At 45.0% G+C, this 22,708-nt stretch overlaps 2 protein-coding genes across 2 annotated transcripts; one reads left to right on the forward strand and one right to left on the reverse strand.

Moving 5' to 3' along the window:
* The first annotated feature begins 1,230 nt into the window (after nt 1-1,230).
* Nucleotides 1,231-2,269, forward strand: s100t (S100 calcium binding protein T). The gene is made up of 2 exons (XM_071911185.2): nt 1,231-1,545; nt 1,703-2,269. The coding sequence occupies exons 1-2, from the start codon at nt 1,384-1,386 to the stop codon at nt 1,865-1,867; spliced, it is 327 nt and encodes a 108-aa protein (XP_071767286.1). The 5' UTR covers nt 1,231-1,383; the 3' UTR covers nt 1,868-2,269.
* Nucleotides 2,270-5,629: 3,360 nt separating this feature from the next.
* On the reverse strand, nt 5,630-22,015 carry chrnb2 (cholinergic receptor, nicotinic, beta 2). Its single transcript, XM_071911184.2, has 6 exons — nt 21,994-22,015; nt 12,802-12,947; nt 12,120-12,164; nt 10,120-10,229; nt 6,795-7,929; nt 5,630-5,782 (listed from the first exon to the last, which is right to left on the reverse strand). The coding sequence occupies exons 2-6, from the start codon at nt 12,829-12,831 to the stop codon at nt 5,630-5,632; spliced, it is 1,473 nt and encodes a 490-aa protein (XP_071767285.1). The 5' UTR covers nt 12,832-12,947; nt 21,994-22,015.
* Nucleotides 22,016-22,708: the final 693 nt, after the last annotated feature.

The following is a 22,708-nucleotide window of genomic DNA, read 5'->3' on the forward strand; positions in this document are numbered from 1 at the left end:
GATGGATCTTATGTGTGTCCATTTAACGGATGGCAGGTGTCTGACGCGTAAACAGAGAAGCAGGAGAGGAGATGGGGGGATGGGAAGGAGGAGAGGAGCAACAGGTGGAAGGAGGGTGAGAAGAGGAGGGGAGAAGTGGGATGGGTGGAGAGCGGGGTGTATTTAAGACGTTGTCCTCCTCATCCTCCTCATCAGTCGCTGTAACCTTCTTTCTCTCCACCTGACCCGCAGGCCAGCACTCGTCCTCCACTCAGGTAAGAAACACAGGAAGGCTCAAAGATGGAGAAGACAGATGTCAATGCTAAAAACAGTTTCTCTGCCTTTCTCTAGGGTCATGTTGTACTTTCACATGCAGTTTTGTGAGTGTGCAGCTAATTCATGATATTGTGTGTTGTGGATTGTCTCTTGCGTTTGCATGTATGTCCTTGTGCACTGGAAACAAAGGCAGGATGGGCTTTATGTTTATTTACAGGATGTTGGTCATCTGTACAACAACTCCACTTATTCTACTCCATTCTAACCTTAATTTACCTTATTGTCTCACTGCATCAATATGTCTGTCTGAGGTGTATTGTATGCTATTGATTCCTGAATATGTGGAGGAGATGGGGAGAGGCTGTCTTGTGATTGACAGTTAGGATGCAGCTTCAGTGTTTGGACGTGGTGTAGGTCAAAGAAAGGCAAGGAGGTACACCTGTCTCCGGTGTTCCCTGCCATCCGGCAGAGCTCAGGTAGAGGCCGGCTCAGGTTCCCTGCCTCTGTGTGTCCCAGTTACATCTCTACTGGTTTGGCTGTTTTACCAGTTTAGAGTTTCACTCTTATCAGCTGGCTCACATGTCCGGCTGCTAACCATCTCCTGTCTCCCAGAGGTCCTCTCGCTGGGGCAAAGCAACACACAAACTGAGGATCAGTTTATCTGTAGCAAAATCCTTATCAGGGCCACTGGCAGAGAGGAAACCCTTCTGATGAGTAAACAGTTGCTAGAGCCAACTTGACTCCAGGGGTCTGCGGGGTTTCCGCTTCTGCCAAATAACTCTCTTGCTGCTGGATAGCTTACACTTCTACGCTCCATAGCAGATTGGGTTATAGATATCTTAGTAATGATATCGTAGCCTCTGTTTCACACTTATCTGTTTGTGTGTGTGCGTCTGTCCATCTCTCTGTTTAAGAGAGGAAAGAAAGAGAGAAAGAAAGTGTGTATGTGCATGAGAGAGGGAGAGAAGTGAGAGGCTTTAACTTGTATTGATTTGCAGCAGACTCGTCTTCCATGCTTGAGAGAGCAGATACTGAAGGCCAGGGCTCTGACATGGTCTGTTCTTCCTCCTGTTTCCTCCTCTCCCCTCCTCCCTCCTCTTCTCTCTTCCTCTCTCTTCTCTCAGCAGAATGTCTATCCCCAACTCAGAGAACTCCTCCACCCTGGAGACCGCCATGCAGCTCATGATCCAGACCTTCCATAAGTACTCCGGCAACGAGGGGGACAAATACACACTGAGCAGAGCTGAGCTCAAAGAGATGCTCACCGCAGAGCTGGGCAGCTACCTGGGGGTAAGGAGGCAACACACACTGTACATACTGTACACTTACATACAGATACAAGATACAGATATGCTGCATATCTGCATACATGAATGAGTGTATTACCTGCACCATATTTTGTACCCTTTAACATTCACACATTCTCTCTTTTCCTCTCTGGCTGCAGAACGCCCAGGATAAGGAGGCAGTGGATAAGGTTATGGGAGACCTGGATTCCAACAACGATGGGGAGGTGGACTTCACCGAGTTCATCATCCTGGTCGGGGCTCTTACTGTGGCCTGTAACGACTTCTTCCTGGAGTACAACGAAAAGCAAGAGAAAAAGAAGTGAACGCACACAGAGACACACACACACACCACAACGCACACAGTCCAGGGAGGAAATAGTCAAGATCGGAAAGAAGGCTGAAGATGCTACCACTTGAGCCCCTGCATGGGACATTCTGTCATGGACTTTATGCACACAGATACACACACACACACACACACCCATGCGCATCGGTCTGTTGTGCAGTAAGCATTTTGTGTGTGCGTGTGTGTGTGCGTGTACTTGTGTGCAATGTCCTATCCATCCATTACAATTATTTATTGCAGAGTGAAAATTTGGAGAGTTGAAGTCAATATCAATAACTGTCATTGTTGAATATGTGAATATATGTCTCTCTTTCTTTTCATTCATTTTGTAAACCTTTTTTGTTCATTCATGCAAAAGCTTTTTCCTCCTGGATAGAATAAAAACGACCTTTACTCAAACAATAATTTGTCGGTTGTACTTGATTACAACAGAAAAGAAGAGTAAAAACCCAGAATGGGCAGCAGGTGGCAGCAAGTGGCCCTTGGTTGAATCGAGTAGCTTTGTATTACCTTTCATCTGCTTTGCACATGCTGGTATAGCACTGTATATTAGCAGTGAATGGGTTGGATATAGGATGATCACTGATCTGTAGACAAAGTAATATCTATTCTTCAATATATATGTATCATATTTCAGAAATGAACAGTAGATATAAGTAGACAGTTGCATGTCTGTTAGTGTGGATGTTGTAAGCGACAGGTCCTCTGCTGTGATGTTCAGTTCTTTATACTGTCCTTCTGCATCAAATAAGGTCACACTATATGACTAATACCAACTTTGGCTCCTGAACCTACATTACAGTCTTTACAGTAGAATAGTGGGAACGTGATGTGACCTTGGTCGGGCTCTACACCAATGATTGTTTAAAAGCCCCGCTTCCTAGAGGGAAAAAGCACTGCGTGAGTGTGTTGGTGTGTGTGTGTTTCTGTGTGTACGAAAAGGAAGTTAAGCAGCATTAATATTAGAAAGCCAGGAAATGTTTCTTTCTTTCTTTCTATCCTGTGGTGTAAGATTAATGGGAAGTTTGGGCAATACCCTAGTTTGTAGACAGTATACGTGGTGTGTGTGTGTGTGTGTGTGTGTGTGTGTGTGTGTGTGTGTGCATGTGTGTAAAAACATACCACAGACACAGACTTTGATTAATCTGAACCTACAACCTTTATTGGACTGGTTAAGGTGTGCACAGGAGCAGATCTGATAGTCGGGGGGGAGGAAAGGTGAAAGATAGAGAGAATGAGAGAGAGGAAGCGAGGAAAATAAGGAAGGAAGGGGGAAAAGGTCAAAGAGAGAGAAACGAGCAGCACTTTGTCGGCCTTGGCGTCGTGCAGCCTACAGTTTTCACGGGTCTCTTGATAGGCTTTTCCCACTTGTTAGGGATCTGCGGGGGATCCCCTGGATAATCCCATCCTCCAGAGAGAGAGACAGTGAGGGAAAGACTTCTCTCCCCGTCCAGCGCTGTGCTGAGCTGCAGACCGGACCGCACCACCGTGAAAAACCAGGGATTCTCACATCGAGCGGCAGTGACTAAGGATTAGACAGCGTTCTTTCAGAGATTTACAGTGGCTTTCCCACGCAGGAACAACACTAGCAATCCTTTGTCTCTGCCTATGCTGCCTCTAGATATTATTCCCTCTCCCTGTCTGGATTGTGCTTGCTCCAGCTGCAGTCAATTTTTCCTAGATTTCATGTCTGTTCCCCAGATATAATTTCAAATTACAAAATTTGCTGTAATTTGTACTGTTTATTGTCATGTGTTGCCCTATGCTTCATCTGCTCTGCTTTGCTGCTTATGATTTTGCCGTCAGTTATTGCCTGATCTGATGACTGCTTCAGTGTTGGTCCTGTTGTCATGTCTTTCTATTTTCAGTGCTGTATTTGAAATTTTAATTTAATCCCCGCTCACTGTGCGCCTCAATAGGCCTTTTGCATCTTGCTGGGTTGTCAGGGGGCCGGGAGGATTGAGAAAATATGACAAATCGGCCATTCCAAGATGAAAAGAAAGACTGCCTTAATGAATAGGTGTTTAGGGAGTGTAGGTTATCATTATCCTAATTGGAATAAATGTCAAAACTGGGTTTGTCCATGGAAGGACAGACAAAGGGGAGAGAATTAGGGAGAGGTTGGCAGGGAGGAACAGAGAGGGGGTGGGGGAGACACCGAGGGAAGTACGCTCTCCTGAACATTGCATCTGACAGATGTGATAATGCATTGGGGTATGGGCCACACATACGCACACACACGCACACGCACACACACACATACATACATGTATACATATGCTCTGAACATTATATAAATGAACAGAGCCCATTGCGGTAATAGCTTTGTGTGTGTATATGCTCATTACAATACGGCATTACACACTGTTACACACAGGACTGAGTCAGAGGAGGAGAGGAGAGGAGAGGAGAGGAGAGGAGAGGAGAGAAGGAAGGAGAAAAGCGAAGGAAAGAGAAAAGCGAAGGAAGGAGGAACAAGTGAGACACTGTCATACTCTGATATGGAAATCACAGCAATGACAGAAAACAAACATTTGTGCAATTACATATTAATACACACAATAGATTAATTTCCATGAGAGAATTCCCATCCTTCCATCTGATCCATTTGATTCACACGTTACTATTTCCAATACTGATCTCTGCCCCGTCTCAACTGAGTCCTAAATACTCCATCCTGGAGAAATCATGTTCCAGCTCCCACTGTCCATCATATATGAAGTCCGCTCCACCATCTTGGCTCAGACTTCTCAGTTTCTCAGGAGCTAGACTCACCTCACTGCAACTGTGCACTCTGGCACTGCAGGCTGCTACTGTACTCTACCTACTGTGCAGAACTGTCTAAGCAAAAAACTGTTCATGCAAAATCTATTACCATACCCGTTCCACTTTCATATAATAATGCATCTCTCTTACCTTGCTCTTCCTTTAACATAACTACCTTTTATGTATTTTACTTCATTCCTTCACAATCTGTTGCTTGTACACATATTGTGTTAGTGTGCGCGTCACAGGCTGTGTAGTACAGTTTATATCACATTCTTGTTTAATCTATAGAATCATACAACACACCATAGCCTCTCTACCAGCAACAGACCCCTGCATGAGCTAACACATAGAGAAATCTTAATAATATATACTCAACGCTATACTGTGGTAAGCCGCTATGCTATGATAAAATATACTGAATCAGTTAATTGAAGTAGTGGATTTGAGAAAAAAGAAAATAAACGCATAAGAACCTTGATATGAACCTCCCTTCCCTTTCTGATTAGCTCCCACTGACATCAATCAAGATTCTGATTAAGTAATGTCTGTAGCAGTTGAAGGCGGGACATGTCATGTGTCAATTGAGCAGTCAGCTGCAGGCGGATAGCGTTGATTGGCTGGCGTAACGTTCTACAGGGAGTAAACCGGAGCTTCCTCTCTCCCTGATTGGCTTGTGAGGAGAGAAGGGAGGGACCTTTCCACCAGAAAGGGAGGTCAGTCCATTGATCGTCTGGAGAAAACTGCAGTTATTAATATGATGGTGTTTCCCCTTTTTCTTCATACAAGAAAAACAGTTGTTCTTTGCAAAAACATTGCTATAAAGGTAATGGGTGTGGTTGCTGTTCAGTTCCAGTTCCAGTTCCAGTTCCACAGACACAATAAAACCCAGATCCCCCCCCCTCCGGCGCTGTCCTGCTGTGCTGATTGGGTGGGGGAGCTGTCCGTCAGCGTGCTGGGGGCCTGGGAATGGTCAGCCTGGCGTGCTGGTGATGGTCTTGGCTGTGTAATTCTGGAAGAGCGGCTGCAGGAACATTCCCACTGTTCCAAACACGCACACAAACACAAAGATCCACAGGAACAGGCGGTCGATCACCATGGCAACGTACTTCCAGTCCTCGCTCACCTGTGTATGGGGGGAGGGAGAAAGGGGTTTGGGATGGGGCAAAGAGAAAGATTAAAGTGAGCAGAATCTCTCTCTATCTCTCTCTCTCTCTCTCTCTCTCTCTCTCTCTCTCTCTCTCTCTCTCTGTCTCTCTCTCTCTCTCTCTCTCTCCCTCTATCTCTCCCTCTGCCTTTACCTATATGCGGAGGGTTAATGGAGGTTAAGGGTTAACGTGAGTGGAGACTCGTTCTGCCACACAGCTCTGATGAGGTCCGACCCAAGTCAAGGAGGAGGAGAAGGACGTGAGAGAAAAGAGAATGAGCGGAGGGCAGAGAGACGGAGGGCGGGCTGACACTGTAACCCCTCCGATGATGGCTTGGGGAGGAGGGGGAGGGCTGGTGAGCCACTGTGCCAGGAGGGGGGGGGGGGGGTTGGTTTTTAAAGCGGTCGGCATGGCGACGGGACGGTAACTATGGAGATGATGGACAGAATTACAGAGGATTGTTAATTTGCTATGTCAGGGTCTTTCATTCCAGGAGAGGAGGCTGGTCCCCTAAGATGCCTCGAGGAAAAGGAGATAAAATGCCGTGCCTCACTCCGCCGTCTCTGCTCCTCCATTCCGGCGCCAGGAGAACCCGGTTGTACTCCTTCTCTATGCTCACGTCACGCCGCAGCTATAATTACATGTCTGTGTTGAATATTCAGAGGGCTATGATTGCGTTGCCAGATCTGTCTCCTCTGCTCATGCTCTGCTACAGTCCCACATGCGTTTCAAACAGTAGAGCTAAACAGCTCCGCTCTGTACCAGTACATTCACCATAATTCAAAATACAGATCTATGCTGTTCGTGATTTTGGAGCTTTGTGGTTTCATGGAGCTTTTATGGTTGATTATATATTAATACGCAATGAGCAGCTTTATAGTATGATGTTATACACATATGGACAACATAATACTCTCCCTTGATACGGGATAATATGGAATATTCATGGTGTAAGTGATATTATACACGTCAGGATACTATAATACTCACACTCTGATCATCATCCTCGCTCTTCATGTGGTTGGCAATGAAGCGCACCCCGTCCACAGCCTCCTCAAACCCTGGACAGGCCTGTCCTAGCAGGGCCTGAGTCAGAGCAGGACCTCCTGCCGCCTGCTTGCCCCGGGACAGGTTCCCGGAGCTCCCCTCCCGACTCTCCCTCAGCCCATTTAGACCATCCATGGATCCCCCTCCGCCTCCTGCACCCCCCAGCTCCCCTCCAAACTGCTTGACAGACGCCCGGTTCACGTAGCAGGTACAGGGGTCACTGTTCTCCTTGCCGAAAACCCCCGTGGAGCTGCCGCCTCCGTTCCCCCCGGCGCCGGCCAGCCCCAGGCCCACCATCAAGCCCCCGGCCTCCCCGCCGCGGCCCCCCTCCTTCTGCTCCTGGGCCCGCCTCCTCTGGCGCAGCCGCTGGCGCTCGCAGCTGTTCCTGGGCTGCCGCATGAAGAGCAGGGCGGGAAGCTTGTTGAGGAAAACCAACTTCACCCAGGGGGGCATGGTGTGTGTGGTGGGCGAACGGTGGTGCACATTGAGCACGCACACGCTGGTGACGATAGAGAAGGTGACCAGGACCATGGTGAACATCAGGTACTTCCCCACTAGAGGAACATCTAGTGAAGTAGGCGGGACGATCTTGGAGATCAGCAGCAGGAACACAGTGAGCGCCAGCAGCACGGAGATGCAGAGCGTCATCTTCTCCCCGCAGTCGGAGGGCAGGTAGAAGACCAGGATGGCCAGCGAGGTGATGAGCACGCAGGGGATGATGAGGTTGATGGTGTAAAACAGAGGCTTCCTGCGGATGATGAAGTCGTAGGTGATGTCCACGTAGGTGGGGTCGGCCGGGTTCTCGTTCCGGCGGCCTGGCAGGGCGATGATGTCCCACTCGCCGCTGGGCGTGAAGTCGTCCATGCTGGCCACGTCAGTACGGAGCACCAGATCGATCTCGGTGCGGTCGTAGGTCCAGGAGCGGAAGCGCAGCGTGCAATTCTGCTGGTCAAAGGGGAAGTGCTTGACCTCTATCTTACAGGCGGACTTATAAATGGCCGGCGGTAACCAGAAGATACTGCCGTCGTAGGAGACCACCGCGTTAGAATAGAACGACACCTCATACATCCCGTCAGCACTGAGAAAACAGGGCGAGGGAGGAAAAAAGGGAGAGGAGAGAGAAAAGAAGAGAAGGGGTGTGAGAGATAAATCGGAGCATTCGAGCGGTGATTTAATAGAAATTCAATTTTGCACACAAAAAGTATGATGAGTGGCTATGTTCCCCCTGGGTGCTATAAACGGTGGAACATGGTGATTCGTCTCTGCATCTCATTAGATTACCCCTACGTATCATTACAGAGCTCCATGAATAGACACACACAGACATAAACACACACACACACACGCACACACACACACACACACACACACACACGCAGCCAGGGTATTTGATCTGAACAGAAAGAGAGACAACATACAGATAGCCAAGTCTGAGTTTAACCTAAGTCTATAGTTACAGTCCGCCAGGTACGGTGACACACACGCACACACGGACACAAACCCGCACACACTCCCACACACTCACACATATATACTTGGATGTGGAGGTCACAGGGATGAGAGTGTGAGATCTATCAGGACAGCAAGGTAACACACACTTTCTTATACAAACACAGGGAAAAAGGAAGTGGGACTCGAATGAACATGTAGTCTGGACAGGAAACAGCTCACAGGTCAGGTTGGGTCGGGTTAAACAGCTCAAATTAGACACCTCAGACAGAAGTCAACTGAGACTGACAGCATGAAAGCTGTAGAGATTGGATTTCTCTCAAGATTTTGGCAAGAGAACGGATTAAAGCTGTAGAGATTGAATTTCTCTCAAGATTTTGGCAAGAGAGCAGATTAATGGTGGCTATACTGCTGTAGATGTGTCATATACAAGTAAACAATCCATAAATAAAAACGTCTACTGTAGTTACTGTTGCGCCTCGCTCAGGTATAACAAACAGCATCTTTACTGCAACTTGTGTAACAAAACCAAGTCAAGTATATTTAGTATAATTAATTTTACTTAATAAGTGAAAAGTCCCCAAGCCAGTTAGCAGTTTCGGGACTGCTGTGTGCAGAGCACTTGTTAAGGTGATTGACAGAGAGAGTTTGAAGCAGTAGAGGAAACATGGAGGAGGACATGTTGACCTGGGCCGTGTGGGGGTAACCAGATCATTTCATCCAGTGTGGTTGGGTCCTGGATCTTTAGTAAGGCCAAGATGGAAGGAGGGAAACAGGAGAAGGCCAGACAGATCACTGTACTCTGATAAGCTACTGTAGGCGGACACTCAGTTTCCATTACCTTTAAGACGAGTGGTGTGCTGCCTCACGCAGAACACCACTCTAGGCATTTAGTTAGATTATACTCGCACTATTCTCAACAGCAGAATCAAAAATTACCAACACACATTTAGAGTGGAGTATTATACATAGTGCTATAGATGTTGTAGAGAGGAATTTTACACCAAGGGATGTTCCTGAGCTCTGACTTGTGGTGGGTAGATACTGTCAAGGTTATGACTGAATTGAAATGTAAAGACCGTGTTGATTATCTAGCATCTGTTGCAAAGGGATACTGGAGCTGCGCACAGATCACATAAACAGTCACACACACATTTTAAACAACCGAAACAGATGGAGGAAGAGGGCAGTTTGTGTGTTTGTATGTGTGTGTATTCACGCACACGTGCACGCATGTGTGAGTGTGTATGTATTTCTATGTGTGGATGCGTGGGTGTGTGCACATATGCACATGGGCATTTGCAAACATCTATGTGGGCTCGTGTATGCACGTGCTTCCATACCTGTGTGTGTGTCGCGGATGTCTCCAGCTCTCTGTTACCTTTGAAGTGTCTCGTGAGACTTGGAGGTATGGTAATGTGAGGCCAACATGAGGGACATGAGGCGATGACTGTGGACATATTCAGTCATGTGTGGTGGGTCTGCGTGTAGCAGACGTTTATATTTCAGCCATTTAACTGACGCTCGTATCCAGAGCGACTTACAATGACAGCAGCTAGGCCAAATCACCAGGGAGCCGGCTTTGGCGAGTGTAAAAAAGGGGATTCACGAGGGTCAAAACACATTGGTATTAGTGGATAGCGCACTTATGTGTGTATGTGTGCGTGTGTGATCTTGCATGAGTTTTACTGTTTATACTGTGCTTGTATGAGCTTTAGTGCCTGTGCATGTTTGTGTGCATGCATGCATCCGTGAGTCCGTGTGTGTGTGTGTTTTGTGGGAGTATTTTGAGGTGAGGAAGGGAGGGGGAGTGACTCACTTGTTGTAGAGCACCACGTCAGGCAGCCAGATGTGTTTTGAGGGCAGCCTGACCTTCATCATCCCATCAAACTCCTCTGGGACCCAAGTCAGACGATAGTCCTGCCACTCCTGAGGGCCAACGAAAACACAATGCTTAGTCACTCATCCACCAATCATACAGCAGTGAGAAAACATCTTGAGAGGAGAAGAGAGGTGAATATCTGTCTGTCTGTCCGTCTGTTGATCAGTGTGACACATCAAAAGCCACGTAAGTCCGGGGAACATCCTGTGCTGTCTGTCCTCTAAGCTAACATCTTTCATAAGCCAAAGTGACAGTGAAGCACTCATCTCAACCCTGACCCTGAATGGTCTTTTAAAAACACCTAGTCATAAACCCATATCCAATCAGTGTGATTAAAATGGCATCTAAGGCTGTTCATGTGTGCGTGTGTGTGCATGTGTGTGTGTGTGTGTGCATTAGCAAATGTGTTCATGTCCTCTGTGCGGCCTCATGTAAAAAGACCAGCATTCCCTTGTTCTTTACGGTGTAGGTCATTTATTGATATTGCCGCACTGGAGCCTCACTGACCTGCAATGGCAGCTCTCTCTGGCTGCGCTATGTCACGGCCATGTTGGAGCTGTAACGCCCGTGCTAGGTCGGCTGCAGTAACTGTGATGCATTATGGTCATTACAGTATGTCTTGGCTCAGGACAGCTGTCCTTGGCTCCCCCGCTTGCCCATAGTGAGAGATCCATAAAGCACTGATGGCCACTCTACGCTCAGTTACATGTCATAAATCCTAACTTGCTCAAGTGCATGTGTATGTGTGTGTGTGTGTGTGTGTATGTGTGTATGTACATGTGAGAAAATGCATCAACTTACAAACACACTCATCAAAATTATTTTTTTCACTGCATGAAAGTAAGTATGATATTATATTTCAAGCCTCTTCAAAAAATTGTCATCTGGTTGATTCTGGCTCATAACGGATTAATCTATGATCTAAATATATGACTGAATTAAACATATGTTTGTTCCAATTTATGTCCAAACACCTGCACTCGCAAGTAAGCACATATGTTGATGGGGTATTTTTTTGTGTGTGTGTGCATATGCCCATATGTGTATACCTAAATGCTCAACTATGCTATAGGCCCCAGCTGTAAGCACACAGACAGCCAGCCATGTATAAGAGGGTCAGAGCTCAGTCAGGAGTCACAATATTCACAGATTTTGCATGGAGGGCTATGATAAGCATATAAATCACAAACTGTCCAAATAGCCAACTGGGAAATTGGGGTTCAGCACTTACGCTCTGTGCTGTTATCTGTGCTTCAAAAATCAATCTGTGCTTCTGGCTTTAAAATTTCAACTCGATACTCATATTTACAGTTGTCAGATTTTGGATTTCCAAGGATGTGGATTGTTTAACGTCTCTCTTACTGTGTGTGTCTGCGATTTAACCAATCTTTGCATCTTCCAGACCTGCTGGCTACCGGACAATCCTCATGAGTTGAGGCAGGCTTCGACGGTGCCAGCCGCTGGACCAGTAACACAGACATGGAATATAGAGATGCATCTTTCCCCTCCAGTTACTGGGCCACTGCTCATATACCATGGCGGATCTACTGATAATATGGCATTGTATTATGTAATGTGAATGGGCATGTACATATCATCATGAACTTGCTGAGAAAAGGGTTAATTTGAACAAAGCGTACTTCATTATCCATGTTTGCCTAAGTCTTATTTGTCATTATCATCTAAGTCCCTCTGAGCATGTGATTCACTTCCACTGGCCCGTCTCACTGTAAAATGCATTAAAGTAAAAACATCCAAAATCTAATATTCAATTTATTTTTTAGCCTATAGTCTAGTTTACAAGCCTATATTTTTTCTTTCTCTCTCTCTCTCTCTCTCTCTCTCTCTCTCTCTCTCTCTTACTCTATATCATAGAATGACAGCCGTATGTTAGGAAGGGAGGATGAGGAGAAGAGGGGGATGAAGGGAAGTCTCACCTGCGTCAGCCAGACATTGGTGGTCATCACCTGCTCTCTCTCATGCTGCAGAAGAAGAAGAAGACATCATGTATCATGCAAACTGTACTGTATGATCAACACACACACACACACACACCTAAAATAATTCGCTTCTATGGAGCCAAGGAGGTGATGTTTTCACCCCTGCTAGTTACTGTGTCTGTCTGTCTGTCTGTCTGTCTGTCTGTCTGTCTGTCTGTCTGTAAGCAGGGTATCTCCAAAAATGTGTGAACAGATTTCCATGAAATTTGGTGGACAGATCGGCCTTGAGCCAAGGAACAATTGATTAGATTTTGGTGGTGATCCAGATCTGGGATTTCACCCATTAGACCACTGTCATTTTTTAGCTGTACCTACAAAACTAACAGGGATAGAGACTTGATTCCAAATTCTATGTGTTTCCAGGGACAATAAATCAATTTAACTTAAGATTTAAGTGATAGGGCTGATGTCTTTGGGAGCAGCAAGTTGGAGAATTGTTCAGTATTGGGCTCTCTGAGTGCCTTCTAGTTGTATTTATTATAGTCCTATGGAGTCTTATTGTTGGTGTAATGAGCATTGAAGGTGAAATATAAGTTGGGTCAGACTCTTGCTGGGAAGGGTACGCACAGATCCAAACACACAAGCACACACACACACACACACACACACACATACTCACCACACTGATGAGTTGGGCCAGTGACACCATCAGCTGCACAGTAACCAGCTCTGAGCCATTGGTCGCCGGACGGATCAGTTTGTTGTAGTGGGCGGGGTTTAGGAGGTGCTCCACCAACCGCTCCTCTGTGTCTGCTCCGAGGCCGCCTGTAACGAGAGCCCATCGTCACATACATCCGCCCGCAACGTCAGACAAAAAGTAGCTGTGACCCTCCATGCCTTTCTTGGCCTTTATAAAAAAAATAACCCACTTGTATCATATCAGACATGCAAACACACAGCGGTGCCGTCGAGCTTGGCTCTTTGGCCACCGCCCCTTGTTCCTCTTGTGATTCGGTTGGCTACGCCCGGCATTGTGAGCTGGCTATCCGTGTGTATTGAGAATGCAAAAGTCTTTGAACCATGGCATTACTCATCCCTGCCGGCTGGAGCACGTCAGCACAGCTTGATACACACTTCTTACAAGATCTGACATCATAAGAATGAGTCAACCAGTCTGAATGTCTCTATCACTATCCTTTCTGTCTCTATCACTCTCTTCTTGCCTCTGCTCTGTCTCTCCCTATTCTCCTCTGCTGTGTTGCACTCCTCCCCGGCTGCCAGTCTTTTGTTGCTTTAGGTTATTTTCACTCCATCTCTCACTTCTCTCTTGCCCTGTCTTCCTCCCCATCCCTCCCTCCATCCCCCCGCCCCTCCCTCCGTAGCAGGCCGTATAGTCATATCTGTGGAGTGGTCGAGTTTGGGCAGAGCTGTCACAACACCGCACACAGGAGGGGAGGCGTTTGACTGAGAGACACGACTCGGAGAGAAAAACAACTGTTCTGCGCCCCCTCCTTCCTTCCTCTCCCCGTATTTCACTCCCTGCCTCTCTCTCTCATCTCCATCTTTTCCCTCTCACCGTTTCCTCTCACACTTTCTCCCTGTAGATAAACACAGGCTGCTTACAGTTAACTCGCTGCCAATGCTGCCAGTCTCTCTTCATTCTTGTCATTTTATAGTCTATTAATGGTGCAGACAAATAGGTAAAAGCTGACACGGTTAAAATCAAGACAAACAAACACACAGTTATATTTATATGTTAAGATGTGTCACCAGTGATTTAAAAATACACGGATTGGATGGGAATTTACAAGCCGGGAACACATGTATCCCACTGGTGTTTTTTTTTGTTTTTTTATCATTTGGCCGCACCTATCAATGTGTACGTTTCTGTGTTTATCTCTGACACTCTCCTCCCCCAACTATTTTCCCTTGATCTCTCTTTTCCACCTTCCCCCCAGCCTCCTCCCCTCCCTCTCTCCCTGCAGCGCTGCTGTGTTCACTGAACAGGAATGATAGCCTCTGTCTCTGGATCAATGAGGACTCTAATCATGCCCCGTAAACTCAACACACAATTCCTTGCTCCCATTTTTTTTTTATATAAATTTTCTTCTGCTCTATCCTGTTTCCTGAGTTCTTTCCTTCTCATTTCCTCTCACACGTTCTCTGTCTTTTTATCTCTGCTCCAGCCCATATTTTCTTCTCACTCCCCCTTTCAATCTCCCTCCCTCTCTCCTTCCTGTTATCTCCATCTCCCCATCGCTGACAGCCGCTGTCCAGTTATTGCCCCTTCCCTTGTTAATCCAACATCATCAATACAAATGCTGTCAGCACATGTGTGTAGCTCTCTGGATGTTTATTGTGCATGACTGTCAGCTCACTTTCTATGCATATATGCGTGTGTGTGTGTGTGTGTGTGTGTGTGTGTGTGTATATGTGTGCACGTGCCCTTGTGTGTGTTCATACGTTCATGTGTGTGCTCTGTCTTGTATAATGGGAAATAACTATTAGTGTGTGTCTGAATCACGTGAGTAATGTGTATCATTCCCAGAAGCCCATAATAAAAAGGCTGTGTGTGCGGACATGGATGAGGCTCCTAATTCAAATGGTAAATTCATCAGCTGTCTATGTGACAGGTGAAGCATGTAGTATATATGAGGTACAGTATATGTAATATGTATGTGGTGATGTATATGATAGAGTATATGATGTAGTGTGGTATATAGTGATGTATGTATATGATGTATATGACTTGACTTGACTTGACTATTTGTACTAAACTGGCAAAATGATAATCAACAGTTTTCTGTATTTACAACTTTTTGTCAGCGGAGTGTCAGATTCTCTTCATATTCCCTTTATATTTTTAAATCATATTTGTAGAGCAGTGGCATGAGGAGTCATTCCCAGTGTGTTGGCAAACAAAAAATCCAGTGCTGTAGTGAACAGCTCCTCAGTTGAGACCTGAAAGACCAAGACCAGTCCCAGTGGAGTCCACTAAGACTAAAAACTAAGCTGACACAAAGTCAAAGGCCAAAATGTGATTAATTCAAGTGGCAAAGGAACTATTGTGTGCAAATCTTTCAAAATTACAATCTTAAGAATGCACTAATAATTTGAGCATGAATAATTTTTGTTCATTTTCAGTTCGACAAAAATACTTGCATGGTCTTCAGATGAAAGTCCAGACTAATATTTAACGACACCAAGACAAATTAGAGACCCAGACAGTAAGCTTTTGTCTATTCTAGTTGCTCTTGTCTCGAGAATAGCAAGACTGCAAAAAACTGTCTACATCCAAGCCTGATCACGGCACAAACAAGTTACTTGGCTGCTCATCTTCAATATCTATAAATACTCCCAAACATAGACTGATCCTTCCGGCCCCCAGCCCTCTCTCTTTCTCTCTCTCTCTTTCTCTACACATGACACGATGTCATGCTAAAGGCCCAGCTGAGTGGTTGTAATGTTGCTGGTAGCTCAGGTTGTATTCTGGTTGTTTTCCAGTGCAAATATTGCAAACTTAATGTGACACTATGAATATTTCAGCATGGCTCCCCCATTAGACCCTGGAGCTAAGGGAGTTACACACCACCACACACATACATACAGATGCACACATACACACACACACACACACACCTTCAAATAGTCATCTTGGATTGGCGATGGACTTGAGAAACCCTTTGAGTCTTCAGTAGATAAATATTCCTCAATTTGTTTGATCAAATAAACTGATCAATCTGTGAATTTTACAGCATCTGTTGTTGGGATCGTACCATGCTACTTAGAGGCCAGAGTCACACACACTGTAAAGACAAATGTGGAGAAAATGAGGGCAAAGCGAGAGGAGAGGCAGCAAACTCCAGCTTAATTGAATTATCCCGTTAAGACTATTATAGTGATGATCTCTATTTATATAGCTTGCTCTAAGGGGAGGTTGGAGGGTTGCTTTCTCCTCTCCTCTCTCTGCTCAGCCAAAGAGGCTTTTTGGCTGCAGCTGGAACCTTTTATGCTGAAATATTTTCAAATCAATAAGAGAGAGATCCGTTGACCTACCGGCGGCATCCAATTGGCTCCGTAGTGCTCATAGAACTGAGATATTAATATTGATCCTCCACCCAGCCGCAATATCACAGCACTCCAAAAACAAGCCGTCCCACTGTGGAATAACCGGGGGCGGAAGCTTTGTTGTCGCCAAGTTCAAGGAACTCCCTGGTCAAGAACATGGCTGCTCGTATGGCAAGTTTAGTATGTGATGATCGAAATAACAATGATCAAAACATTACTGTGTAGTAACTAATAATGATGAGAAAGGAAATTATTACAACAACGTCACTAACACATTTTACGTTTGTATGCATCTACTTCAATTCTGTACTATTCTGTTCTATTCTTATGGACAAGGCCATAATAATAATAACAATAATAATATTGATAATAATAATATAAAATTTAGTTAGATAGCACTTACATAAAAGCAGATTTTACAAAGTGCTTTACAGAAAGGCATCAAAATGTGAATAGTAGCCTACAATAAATGATGAGGAGATAAAAATAGGAAACATTCATAATAATACAGTTTAAAAGAAGAATAAATACAATACATACATAAAATGAGATAGAGAAAGATAAGAAACAACAAAAGATTAATAGTGGGCAAGATAAACAAAAAAAACAATTACATACAAATCATAAAAAGTATTTCAAGAAGTGATTTAAATGATTATACTGAATTAGAGCCTAAGTAATATGGTAAACAGGGCGTTCTACAGTTGAGGGGCCTGGTGGCAAAAGCACAATCACTTTGAGTCTTGAGTCCTGACTACGGGCCAGTCAGCAGGCCTTCAGGCTGCAGTCCGGCTCATAGGGAACTAACAGGTCTGCAGTTCAGGGCCTAGACCTAGCTGTGCTTTAAATGCGATTAGAGGTGCTAAAGGTGGGGATATATGGTCTATTTATTTGGCAGCAGACACACACACACACACACCCAATGAGCCCAAGGCGCTCAACTCTGGGATGAAAGATGACATGGCTTTCCAACCACACTGGTGCATATTTCAGAGACTGCAATAAAATACATCATTTGAATTGGATAATGTCTCTCATAACAGCATTATTTGAGCCTAACTGCCATATCTACTGCCCATAAAAGCAGAGGCTATGTTATCACCCGGACAGAGCCGGCGACTGGGAGAAATGTGGAGAGAAATATGTGTAGAGGGGGTGGGACTGACACAGAAAACATCTAGGTGATAGACCTTATCAACATAATAAAAAATATATCATGGCATTAAAATAATATTTGAAGGGTTTCATTTCAAAATTAGATCTCCACTATATGAAAAAGCAACACCTACTCCTTCAAAACGACTAATAGTACAAAATCAAAAGAGGTTATTTTTATGCTGTGGTTTATATTATGGTTATGCTTTTTGAAGGATAGCAGGTAACTGAAGTCCTTGACAAAATAACACTTTAACAGACTGGATGCTCTATATTTTAGAGATATTGAATGATGATCTTCCAAAATGGATATATAGTATTTTGGAATAGAACTATTCATTGTTTTTCCTGTACAAAAGTATCACTTTGTACAGTTGATAACAAGAGCGTATCATGTATCATGTGGAAAAGTTTGTGTACTGTGACAACCCATAACAATAACCCATAATAATAAATATTAACTCTACTCTGATCTGCTTTATTGTGCTCTCCCAGGCCACAGTGTACTTTTAGGTACCAGATCATTCCTATAGTGAATAAGATGGAGAAAATTGGATTAACACAAATTTTCTCTTCCATACATGATAGTATCAGAGGGAGGTATGTATCATCTTGAATTCCCGTCTACATATGGCTGCGTGGGGGGAACATAAGCACCCCATTCCATTAAGTCAACCATTTTCCTTCTTTCATAACATTCTTAGACAAAGTCAAAATTAAGACTCTTAACTTCCCAAACGTCTCTTATCTGGCTCCTCTTCTCCACTGCTTAAGTTTCTATTAAACCTCTGTGCTCTCCCTCTGCCTCCCTCTAATCTCCTGGGCCACACTGCTGTGTGCTGCTGCTGCTGCACACTCACACACACATACACACACACACACACACACACAGACACACACACAGTCTTGCACATATCACACATGAACACACGCAGAGTTTTACACACGTAAACACACGCTCTCACATACGAATGCAGGCCTCCGTTGTATGTCTGCTGTGCATTTCTAATTCTTAGCTGGTGAGCTGATCCTGTTGCTACAGTGTACTCAGGGTCACGCCATGCACAAAGAGATAGAGACGGAGACAAAGAAAGCGAGAGAAAGAGAAAAAGAAAGAAAGAGAGAGAGAGAGAGAGAGAGAGAGAGAGAGAGGGACAACAGGAGGACTGATGAGATGCTGCAGGTTGAGATGCTGCAGAGAACTGTGGGCTGGAACAGTGTCAGCAGAAAAGTGATGACAGGCTAAATTGACGGAGCAGAACTTTCTAGACTGTAGCACTGCCAAGGAAATGATTAGCTCATATTGTCTAAGAGTGGTGGCCATAGATACTGATGCATGCACACTCACACACACTCACACACACACACACAGGTACAATCACACAGAGAGGAAGACGTTGCCATGCATAGTTTCTAAGATGCAGATGAGGGAAGTTTTCTCGTAAAACTATCCCAGATACACTTTTTGCTCCTGGTTGACGAGGCTGTTGCAAACCAAGCTCCATATCCAGTAACCCCCAGCATCCGGTCAACTCAGCACCACAGACCTGTTTATTATGCATGGCCTGCTGGGGAAATGACAAGAGACATCCTCCTCACACAACAGGACGGCTAGATCCTCACGGCACTGTCTCAGACAGGTGGTGAAATGTCCTTGAGTGTCCTTGCACAGCCACCGAATGCGTGACTCCATTTGTGCATGTGAGTTTGTGTGCGTGTGTGTGTGTGTTGTCTGTGTGTCTGTGTGTGTGAGGGTCTTACGTAAGAAAGTGTTGCTGTGGGTACTGAGGTGTAAAGTTACTGAATATGAAAAAGTTCACCTCACTTTTCTCCATTGCATTCTATCACCTCCTCCACTCTGCTCTGACATTGTGATTAGTGTTTGTGTGTGTGTGTGTTGTGTGTGAGGTGGCATGCGGGTGTGTTCATGCGTGTGAGAGAAACGGAAGAGAAAGAGAGCGTGAAAGAGATGCATGCACCCACAAACACACTCAACATGCTCTTCTTGTATGTGAATGTGATATGAACGTTACAAGCATGAGTGCCGTCCTGTGTGAACAACTGAGAATATAACACATTTTATTTTAGTCCGTGTCTTTGCACATGTGGTTGTGTTTTCTAAGTACATATTTTATGATTACGTATTTTGCTTGCTTCCTCATTGTGAGTTTCAAAAATATGAAATAATATAATAAGCCCCTGCTCCAGGTGTGTGTGCGTGTGTGAGTGCACATTGTGTGCATTTTTTCACACGTGCAGCGTTTGTGTGTGTGTATGTGTGTGTGTGTGTGTGTGTGTTGTGTGTGTGTACACGCTTTTAGTCTCAGAGGATGATGGTAATCAGATTTTCTCCCTTAAGGGAAGATGACTCATTAGTACTCCACTGCTTATGAAGCTCCTTAAAGTGATATTTCATGTCGTTAGCATTTCATCTTTTAGCGCACATACCTCATACTCATGAAGGATCATCCACCAAAACTGATAGCCACGGGAACCGGAATCTGCACCAATGTCTTAATTTCTTTTTGGAAAATCGGACTTCTAACACATTTGCAAACAAGGAAAATTAGGCCCAGCTAATATTATTTCATTCTTTGGCCCAGATCTAACATGTAAAGGAGTGTCAGTTACCAAACTGAAACGTTCCTGTAAGCCTGCTATTAAACTATAATGTGTTTGCTTGAGTGCGTGTGTGTGTGTGTGTGTGTATGTGTGATTGTGCACATTCCTATAACTCTATCTGGTATTACGATCAGTCCCGGTGCTTGTAATGATAAATGGCAGGTTAATGCAGGTCAGAGAGTTTGATTTTCTACTGTATGTCTGTGTGATTGCTTCTGGATGCATCGTGATGAATTGCATGGTGTAAAGCTCTTTCTCTGTGTGTGTGTGTGTGTGTGTGTGTGTGTGTGTGTGTGTGTGCGTGTGTGACAGAGAGAGAAAGAGAGAGCATGTTGTTGCCACAGGTGATGATGGATGGTTAGTCAATGCAAGGCAGATGGCCAGGCATGTGTGTGAGTGGGTGGAGGTGTGTTTGTGTGTACTGCTACACAGCCAGAGACAGATAGTCAGTTGCCTCGAGGCACTGGGCCGGCCCTTGTCCTGTCACTTCTATGGATTGGCTGCAAATATTAAGGCAGCCGTAAATTCAGCCAATCAGTTGATGTGTTTACCACCCGCTCAGGGCCAACCCGTGCTGAGCAGAAATCAACACCAAATTAGAGCCAGCTTAATGAAGTAAAATAAGTCTAAACACTGTAATAGCTTTACGCTTTACCTTGTGTCACATAATACAGACCCCATTTGCTCTAAATGAGAAACCTCATTTGCTCCCAATGCCCTGCAAGAACACTATCGCAAATACAATGCTTATCTACTTTGCTCTCTAAAACGTGCGTGTCTTCAGGGTTTGCACATGAACACAACATCCATTTATCTGTCTGAGCTGTTCTATGGGACCAGAAGGCTTTTCCTCTAACTCTGGATGACGCATCATTTGTCCTTTAATGACAGGATGTAGAAGTTGTTTTAGCTCAACGTGCCTCTCATTAACCTGCCCACTCAATCCAAGACCTCGATGTTAATGAGTGTGTGTGTGTGTGTGTGTGTGTGTGTGTGTGTGTGTGAGTGAGTGCAAGTGCAAGTGCGTGCGTAGGTGGGTGAGCAAATGTGTGTATTCATGTGTGTATTGGTCTGCACTAATGCCCTTTTAGGCCCCGTTACAGCCAATAATTTTACATTTTCTTTCTTTCTTTCTTTCTTTCTTTCTTTCTTTCTTTCATTCTATCCATCTACTGTATATTTAGAGAGAGAGTAGGCTAACTGCACATTTGTCCCTACACAGCCTAAGTCCTTGTAGAGGTGAGGTAAGGTTTTATAGATTTTAACCCTGCAAACCACTGACAGTGACTTACCATAACTGCTTTGTATATTGTTCTATCTAACTCCGTTATGATCAGCCCATCAGCAGCAACAACAATGGCACCTTTCAATGGCTTTAAAATGCGGAAAGCACCTGTATACATTTAAAGATGGGCCATTTTATCTGTAGCTAAAATGTTACTTAGCCAAACAAAAAATAACTATAGTAATTCTATAGGATGCTATACGAATTGGCTATCACAACAAAACTACTAGTCCCTATAGGAATATATAGTGATAGGCTACAGGAGACAAAAATACCAGGTCTCTATAAACGCATGAGTGAGAACCACAGACACACTATCATAAGTCATAGGAATATTATAGTGATTTGTTCGTTAGGGTTTTATGTAATAGGCTAATGTAAATAATGTAAGCTATTTTACATTTGCTGTAGTATTTCTACGTCGAGTGCTATGCGCATAACGTGATATATAGTATGGAATGAGCAATATTTCTCCCCTCCATCACCATTCCGTCGCGCTCCCTGCTGTTATGAGAAAGATGGTGACACAGCAATGAAAGAGTCATTATCTCCACCTCTGCCTCTCCTCAGCATATAACCACTCCTTTTGTATTTATACTCACTGTTCGCATAGTTAAAAGAAACCTATTCAGATTCCGTTAATGCACAAACGCACGGTCGTTTTTGGCCCCCGGTGGTGAGGCACACACACACACACACAAAAGCCCATCGTTGGAGCCATTAGACGGACAAGTTACTCACCTCCCGCAATGGCGAGGAGAGCCAGCAGCAGCAGCGGCGGCCAGCTGCCCGTCATCCTACGTGCGTCCATGAAGTGCGCTCCGAGCCCGAAAGGTGTTCAGAGGGATGGAGAGGACCCCCCCAGCACACCCGCAGCGTCTCTCCCCTAGTTATAATCCCGTTACCAAACCTCCCTTCACTCTCTACCTGACATGGTGACGTCAGGGCTTTCCGTCGCTCCACACATATTCTTCCGATAGGGGAAAATATAAATATCTTGGCGGACCCAGGTAAGCTCTGCTGCTGGGTTGTGCGGTGTTGGCTGTCGGTGTTGTGCCGCTGAGCGATGCGACGCGCTGGAGAGGCGGGGGCGGGGCGCGCGGTGAGGGAGGAGGGAGGTGGGGGGGGGGGGGGGGGGGGGGGGCATACCTCAGAGGCTCCAAAACCCAGCAAGCATGCCATTGTAGTCTTCCCCACACCCTTCGTCACACATCACCATAGCCCAAACGAAAAATCATTATAATATTCAGTATTCCCTAGGCACTTACAGTGTGTTTATGGCACTCAATAGTGAGTTTATAGGGACCTTATCGCACTTCATGCCATTTTTCATCCCCTGGCGTCGCAATGATATTCCTATAATATTCCTATATATAGGGCCCTATAGTTGTACTGTGATATTTGTATAATAACCGTCTGAAATGTATTACAGTATTAGGCTACTATATTTTTCGTC

Source organism: Centroberyx gerrardi, chromosome 12, assembly GCF_048128805.1.
Source record: "Centroberyx gerrardi isolate f3 chromosome 12, fCenGer3.hap1.cur.20231027, whole genome shotgun sequence".
NCBI classification, from domain to species: Eukaryota; Metazoa; Chordata; class Actinopteri; order Beryciformes; family Berycidae; genus Centroberyx; species Centroberyx gerrardi.